The 8,256-nt window shown below is 50.6% G+C and overlaps 1 protein-coding gene across 1 annotated transcript; it reads right to left on the reverse strand.

The window, feature by feature from the left end:
- Positions 1 to 1,316: 1,316 nt before the first annotated feature.
- PIM2 (Pim-2 proto-oncogene, serine/threonine kinase) lies at positions 1,317 to 6,698 on the reverse strand. Its single transcript, XM_065914792.1, has 6 exons — positions 6,365 to 6,698; positions 6,109 to 6,218; positions 5,351 to 5,401; positions 3,100 to 3,472; positions 2,487 to 2,663; positions 1,317 to 2,390 (listed from the first exon to the last, which is right to left on the reverse strand). The coding sequence occupies exons 1-6, from the start codon at positions 6,423 to 6,425 to the stop codon at positions 2,227 to 2,229; spliced, it is 936 nt and encodes a 311-aa protein (XP_065770864.1). The 5' UTR covers positions 6,426 to 6,698; the 3' UTR covers positions 1,317 to 2,226.
- Between the last annotated feature and the right edge of the window lie 1,558 nt (positions 6,699 to 8,256).

Consider the following 8,256-nt stretch of genomic DNA (forward strand, 5'->3'; position numbering starts at 1 on the left):
AGTGGCAGGTGTTGGTCTGGCAGATAAGCAAGCAGGGCAGTTGAGGATATGCTAGTGAAAAGGCACAAGGGAGTTGAGACTGAGAAGGGAAGACAATTGAGTCACCATTTAGAATGGATAAGTGAGAAGGGGATAGGTAAGCCAGGAGGTGAGGGGCTTACAGGTTAGCTTTATTTTTGGCCGTGCCTTTCCAGGATCTTAGCTCCCCGACCAGAGGCTGAACCTTGGCCAAGGCAGTGAAAGCAGCAAGCCCTAACTACTGGACGCCAGGTAATTTCCTAGGGGCTTCCCAGGTGGCATGTGGTCAAGAATCTGCCTGCCAATGCAAGAAGCCCAAGAGACTTGGGTTCAGTCCCTGGGTCGGGAAGATCCGCTGGAGGAGAGCATGGCAACCCACTGCAGTGTTCTTGCCTGGAGAATCTCATGGACAGAGGAGCCTTGTAGACTACAGTCCATAGGGTTGCAAAGAGTCAGACGTGACTGAAGCGACTTAGCACGCAGCACACATCTTTGAAAGCATGGCAAGAAAGGGTACAGCTGAGGTCAGGACAAGATTAGGGTAGGGCAAGTTAAGTCAAGAGTTAAGGATTAGAGGGATGAGCAGGTAAGAAGACAAGGGAGAGGTGAAAAGGCTGGGGCAAAGCAGGTGACTACACCTTGGATGTTATTAGAAAACAAGGGCTAGGAGGATTCCTATCAGTGCTCAACCTCCACCATACCCCCACCAGTGCCCAAAAGGACTTTTCTTCTCCCATGGAGAAGGATTTCCTCCCCTGGGGTTGGGGGAAAGGGCTTTTTTCTGCCTCTGAACTGGTCATTGACTTGAGAGTGTGTTCCAGATATCTTCAATGTCTACCATATCTCCAGAGGAGCCCTTCTGCACATATTGGGTGCTACATACAAGTTGAGGGGAAAATCAAGTTTTTCTTTGTGGTCCTCCTTGCATGCTAGGTCACTTCAGTCGTGTCCAACCCTTTGTGACCCTATGAACTGTAGCCCACCAGGCTCCTCTGTCCATGGGATTCTCCAGGCAAGAATACTAGAGTGGATTGTCCTGCCTTCCTCCAGGAGGTCTTCCCAACCCAGAGATCAAACCCACATCTCTTACATCTCCTGCATTGGCAGGCAGGTTCTTTACCCCTAGCGCCACCTGGAAAGTGATCCTCCTTAAAGGAACTCATAAAAGATCTTCAGGATGGTACCACAAGACTGAGGCTTCCTGCAGACAAAGGAGAGATCCAATCCATCTCCCTCTTGGTTCAGCATTCAGTAGATGCTCCACGAATGCCTCACTGCATCTACAAATGGCCAGTCACTTCTGATTCTATTATGTTTATTAAATAGTGGGTTTCCACACATGGCTTTTTAAATAATCCAGGCAGGGGGAGAAGGAAGAGGAAGATAACAGTTGGAGCTCCCCTTCCCCAATAATAAGTATTTACATTTCAGCAACTGGACAACCCTGGCTCAGAAGGAGGCAGCAAGAATCTGAAAAAGATGGAGGGTGGGGCCCCAGGAGAACAAACAAGACTTATTTCCCCCACCCCATTCCCCCCAAAAACCATCCACCCCAACCTAGTGGACTCTAGTAGTGTCCATCTCCCATTCCCTCCCAAATCATGAAAGTGGGGTTTCTCCTCACCAGAATAAGGGCACTTGGGATAACAGAGTAGGGTCCCCTCACCAAAAAAAGCCCTGGGACAACAATAGGGCTCACCTCCCCCAGAATAAACAACCCTGGGCTGAGGCAGGCAAGCAGCTTGACTATGGGACCTGGGGCTAGGGGAAAGGGTCCCTTTGCTAAAATAAGAGCCACTGGGGTATTGGAAGGAAAGCACCCTTGCCCAAATCAGAGCATTTAAACTAAGTTTGTGTGGTAGTAGCAGGAGGTGCCAGTGTAGGGGTTACTACTCATCAGAATAAGAGTCCTGGGGGTTCAGAATGTAAGTAACCTCAACCAAATAAACAACCTTAGCAAAACGAAAATCAAAGAAGGAGCCCCTCCAGAATAAGAGAGCATATGTTCTACAAAGAAGACTCCTTAGAAGAACTGGAATGGGAACTGGGCAAACTTGGGTTATGTCTTCTTACCCCTGATCCCCAATCTCTGACCCTAGTTAACACTGGATTTTTAGAGACCTGTAAAACCAGATCAACAGAAAACCATCTTTCCCCGTGGCATGGCCACAGGATGACTATGTCAACTAACGGGAGCCCCAGCCAGCACTAGGGCAGTAGGGACCAGTCCAAAGGGGTGGGGCCCTCTTTGGGAGTGTTGAGGGATGCATCCTCAGCTGGTGTCTGCATCCAGGGGTCCAGTAGGATCTCCTCCAGTGAGGGTCGGGCAGAGGGTTTGGGGGCCAGGCACCGGCGGATTAGGGCACAACAATCTGCAGATCAGAAGCACACAGGAGATTAGCAGTGAGTTGGGGGCACCAGTCCCTGGGAGGGATAAAGGCTGGTGGGCTAGAGGGGGTGAGTCTCACCTGGGGAGACATGGGCAGGGAAGTGGAGTTCAGCCTCCAGAATCTCCTGGTCTCTCTCAAAGGGAATGTCCCCACATACCATGTCATAGAGGAGGATACCCAGTGACCAGACAGTGGCTGGCAGGGCGTGGTACTGGTGACGAGAGATCCACTCCGGGGGACTGTACACCCTTGTCCCTGCACGCAAACCACAGATTAGACCATTTTCTGATAATGACCTTCTCCCACCCCACCCTCCAGAAATTTGGTCCCTTCACTAGAATTAAGAGAACTCACTATATGAGCATGGTCCCCTCACCAGAATAGAAGCTCATTGGAATAAAAGCACTTAAAAGATACAGTTGGACCTCCTTACCAGAAAGACTACTCAGGGTAATAATAGGATCCCCTCATCAGAATAAGAGCCCAGAACAAGACCAGGGCATTGTCAGAGGATGGAGTTTTATTAGAGGGCAAGGCTTGAAAGTACTTAATATTAAAAACCAAGAACATTATAAAGGTACACTATAGATCAAGGGTTACAGAACACCCCAGCATTGGAGGTCAAAAGTCAAGAGGCCAAAAAGAGAAAAGGTGAAAACTCCCTCCAGAGATTTAGGGAAGCCTTACTTACCATCAAAGTCAGTATAGGGTTCATCATGAAGCAGGGCACCAGAACCAAAATCAATGAGTTTGGTACAGCCCCGGCGGAGGTCCATCAGGATGTTCTCATCCTTGATGTCACGATGGACAACTCCACGGGCATGGCAGTGCCGAACAGCTGCCACTACCTGGGCAAAGAGACAGCGGCTTCGGCCTTCACCCAGCGGGCCTTGCTCTGTGATGTAGTCAAAGAGATCCTGGGCAGGCAGAGGCCGCTCAAGGACCAGCATGAAGCCCTCTGGTGTCTCAAACCAGTCAAGCAGGCGGATCACACCAGGGTGCCCACCGCCTGCACCCACCTTCCATAGCAGTGCCACTTCCAGTGGGCATACGACTGAATCTGACTGTGGGGGGAAGCAGGGAGAGAAAAGAGAACATAGATGTCAGGCTAGCAGCTTTGAGGCTGACTTCTCAGATCTATGATCTCAACTTAAATCACAGGTCCTCAGCCTCCTGACTATGTGGCCTTAAGCAACCCTCTTCCTTCCTGGGCCCACAGTTCTCTCATTTTAAGGGCTTAAACTCATATAGCCATTGGGAAGTTGATTCAAGTCAAAGCCTATGGGGGGGGGGTGAGGGAGAGAAAATTGGAAGACTGGGATTGACACATACACACTACTATATATAAAGTAGATAACTAATAAGGACCTATTGTATGGTACAGGGAACTCTACTCAATACTCTTTAATGAACTATATGGGAAAATAATCTTTAAAAAGTGGATATATGTATAACTGATTCACTTTGCTGTACACCAGAAACTAACATGCTGTGAATCAACTAACTTCAATAAAAATTAATTTAAAAATAAACCAAAAAAATTAAAAAAACCAAAGTCTATGCACATCTGGCATGTAATAGGAACTCAGTAAATTTTTCTTTATTTTGGCCATATCCTATGGCTTTTGGGATTCTAGTTCCCCAACCAGGGACTGAATCTGAGCAGTAGCAGTGGAAGTGCTGACTGTCAATCACTGGACCACCAGGAAATTTCCTCAGTAAATGTTTGAAGAATAAATGAAAGTGATTCCTAACAAAAGCAGAAGCAACTGATGAACACTACTTTGTAGTAATTTATCTGTTTTGTCTACTGACATCTCCAAAGAAGCTAGAATAGCACCTTACACACAGTAGGTGCTTGATAAATGTTTGTTAAATAGATAAAAAGAACTTTATAGCATAGGATCTGACACAGCACTCAATAAATACTATTATTGTGTAATGGTTTGTCTGCTTTGTTCACTGACACAGCTCAAACACTGAAACAGTGCCTGGTATAGTTGTTAAATAGGTGAAATCAATTAGTAGAAAAGGATCAGCCCAAAAAGAATGCTCAATAAATTTAATATATTGCCAAGTGTCTAGAACTGTGCCTGGCACATTCTAGGTGCTAAAATACTTTTGTTAAATAGCTAAAAGTAATTAATTGCAAAGGAACTGGCATAAACAAAACTCAATAGTGTCATCATGTGATATTTTGTCACTGTCACCAAGCACCTAGAACTGTGTTGAATACAAGTGCTTAGTGGAGCTTGGAACATAGTAAGCTTTTATGACGAAACAAAATCTGAGGCATACCGTCAGTGCTCAATAAAAGGCATACATGTTACTGGCCACAAAATCCACCCCATGCTAGAAGCTTTGCGGGGACACATGGACTGCCAGAAGCAGTCCTCCTGTCCGAGGTGGGGCCCTCTCCCGGCCAATCTACTGATACGCACAGTCGCAGACAGGTTTTCTCGCGGGGCCGAAAAATTCCGCTACTGCGCAGGTGCGCCTTCTCCCTCTGAGTCCCACGGCCAGCACAGGCGCAGTTTCCCCATAGCCCACCAGGGGGCACTCCAGCCCCTACAACTTGCCCAGACCCGCCCAGTTGTCCGTTAGAGCTCTAGCTGTGGAAGAGAAGCAGCCACCATCACCATGGCAACCAATGACCTCTGCCCCTCTTTTCTCACCAGCATGCCCTGCGGGCAGCCCCCGAGGCAATGTTTGGAGGAGGATGAAAAAGGAGGGTGGGAGGGGAGAATCCAGGGCTCTAGGGGAACAGGGGTGAGTCAGAACTGTATGGAGGTGTGGATGTCACCATAGGGGAGTAAACATGGACTGGTAGGAGTGTTCTTTTCACCGTTACAGGGCCCAAGGAGTCATACAAACCATAGCAAGGTGAAATCCACCATCAGAGATGGCGTCGCCAGGTCAAAAAGGACTCCAAAGATACTCACCAAGGGGGACCAGCCCAGCACGCGATTCCGGGGGATCACTTTGATAGCCACCTGAAGAAGCAGGCTGAGGTGAGGGGGCCAGCAGATGACTCCCAGACATCTCCCAGTCTGGACCCTCACCCTGGTCTTTCTGGTCCCAACCCCCCCCGCCCCCCCCAACACACCACAATCCTAAATGAGCTGAAGCTTCTCCCTTCCAAGTCTCCAAAGCCAAGTACACCTCTCCCACCATCTGTGGCCCTGGGCTCTCCCTTCTCAGGCTTCAGGATCCCTCACGCCAGGTGCTGAGTTCTGAACTTCCTAACACCCTAAACCCTTGATCTTCCTATCTAGCCCCAGGATACCGCAACCCTGTAGCGGGGTCCTGGACCTCACGACTCCACCCTGGACACCTGACTCCAAAATCCCCCCAAATCTCAGCTCTAGGTCCCCACCTTCCTCATATATATACACCTCTCCCAGATCCCAAGGTCTAGAGTCCTCATGACCCCCCACTCCTCAGTCTCACTCCCCTGGACCTCCAGAATTCTTGCCCTGAAAATTCTCCCTTCCCCCATATACCCACCTGGACTTACACACACACATGCGTGCGTCCGCGCGCGCGCACTCGGACACCCTCAACAACCGGATCCCAGCCCTCATGACCCTACCACTCACACAGTGTAGGCTCATTTCGTGGTCAATTAGCATCCCGGCCCCGGGGCTCCCGCCACCGCCGCACACACACCTGGCCCTCCCAAGACCCTCGTGGTGGATACCTGGAGTCGGTCTGTGACGCGATGTCCTGCGAAGACGGTGCCAAAGCCCCCCTTACCGAGGAGGGGGCCGAGTTGGTACTCGGCCTCGAACGCTTCCCGATCCTTGCCTCCTACGCAGGCGGAGGCGAGGAAGTCAGGGTGGCGGCGTGCAAAGGCTGGCCGCGACCCGCGACCCTTTCCCCCTCCCCCCGCCCCGCGTCGCCCTCAACCACTGCAGCCCGCCTGGCCTGGTTGCACTAGGGGGAGCCTTTCTCACCTGGCAGCGGCGTAGGAGTCATGGGGGCCACCGCGAGCCCCTGCAGAGGCTTAGTCAACATGGAGGAGGAGCTGCGCAGATTGAGCCCGTTGAGCCCGCAGGGTGTGGACGCCCGGGGCAGTGAGTCCGGGGAACCTGGACTAGGGGGCGCCAGGATGGAAGGTAAGGAGACTGGTGGCCCAGAAGGGCCGGCAAAGAGCGCAACGTTAAGATTCGCCGCGCGCGCCAGCCCTGACGCTACTGAGACAGGGCACGCGCCTCCCGAGAGAGTCGCCCGGGGCGACGGCCCCGCCCACTTGGCTTTGATCAATCCGGACGCAGCACCTGCTGTACCCCAGCCAATCGGAGCCAGCCCTTATTTGCATACCACCCTCAACGTTTCAAGTACCCCTTTATGCAAATACGTGCCCGTGTCTTCCGCGGGGGCGGGGTCTGCATGCACACGAGGGGGGCGCGTGTGGAGAAGAAACTGGTTTTAGGAATCCCTTTCGCAGCAACCGGGTTTGTTTTGGTTGTGCGGCATTGTTTTTATATGTCTGTATGTGCAGATGTAACCTTAAAAAAATACACCGCCCCCTTTCCTAGGAAGTTGGTTGGCCGCCACTGCCTCGAGACTAGTGCAGAGATAACATCAGGCCTTCTAAGGCTTCTAAGAATCAGCCTGTGGTTATCCATGACCCTGTCTCCGAAGGGTACTCTTCAAACCAGGTCCAGAGCCCTCTAGGCGACAGGTGTCCTCAGCCCGGGAAGTAAAGTCAGGGATCCTTGAAGAACCTGTTCAGCCATTAGGGAGGACTAACCTGACCACCACTGCTCCGTGGAGCCCTTAACATAGACAGACCTGGCTAGACCTGGCCATGAACCCAGTCAGCAAGTACAGAATCTGGAATAGCGGGGGTGGGGTGGTTCTTGCAAGTAGGAGCAAGCCAGGGTGGTGGTGGCTTGGGATGTGTTTCTGGACGAGACACACACAAGGACTGCAAGAGCTCAGAGGTGGTAAAATGCCCTTAGCCACAAATTTGGAAATAACAGGCCTCATGCTGCAGGAAGACAGACATGCACTCCAAAGACACACACACAGTAAAGTACCATGTGAGAAATACACAAAAACATATTGCCAGACACATTCCCATGAGCTTGTCCTAAACACAGAGAGATATGTACCGTCACAGACTGAAATCCACTGTCAGGGAGGCATGCTGCCAGAGTTATGTCCCAGGATGACACCAGTGATGCAGTTACAGAAAGGCACTCCAGACAGATTCACATACACCTACACTGCCATGTGACAAGGACACAGAAATGTCCCGTCAGACACACCACCAAAACTTGTCACAGACACTTGTACCATCAGACATGCAGTGTCACAGAAAGACTAGTACTATTCCAGAAAAGAGACCCAGAGTCTGTCACAGGAAGACACACAGACGCTCAAGACACACAAGCACTGCTCCAAAGACATACATATACTTATGTGATAGAGCCACAGATAGGCAGTATCACAAAAACAGACATGGATCCACCCAGTCAGTCACTCGCTCTCTCTCTCTCTCACACACACACACCAGCAGACATGCAGCATTGTCACTGAAATTATCCAGAAATAGCTACCCAGAATCTGTCACAGTAATACAAACGGACATTCATCCACCCTATCGGAAAGAAACCACAGATGCACTGTCACAGACAGACCCACGCAGACATGCACTTGTCTCAGAAACAGACACAAACTGTCAGAGATTGAGTCCCACACGCAGTCCCCATCTGACACACCTGGAAACAAGCCCTCATCTCACACACAACTAGAGAGACACTCTGAGATGCACAAAGGCTTGGACTCACCAGTCTCTCACACACACAAACACTCAAAAAGCAAATATACACAGGTACTC

This window comes from Muntiacus reevesi, chromosome X, assembly GCF_963930625.1.
Source record: "Muntiacus reevesi chromosome X, mMunRee1.1, whole genome shotgun sequence".
Classification (NCBI taxonomy): Eukaryota; Metazoa; Chordata; class Mammalia; order Artiodactyla; family Cervidae; genus Muntiacus; species Muntiacus reevesi.

Bases quoted from the DNA above. Each gene is read 5' to 3' on its own strand.
- PIM2 (XM_065914792.1), bottom strand. From the start codon at position 6,425: ATGTTGACTAAGCCTCTGCAGGGGCTCGCGGTGGCCCCCATGACTCCT. The intron at 6,219-6,364 runs GTGAGAAAGGCT...CCGCCTGCGTAG, and splicing joins GACTCCTACGCCGCTGCCAG to GAGGCAAGGATCGGGAAGCG. The intron at 2,664-3,099 runs GTAAGTAAGGCT...GTTTGCGTGCAG, and splicing joins ACCCTATACTGACTTTGATG to GGACAAGGGTGTACAGTCCC.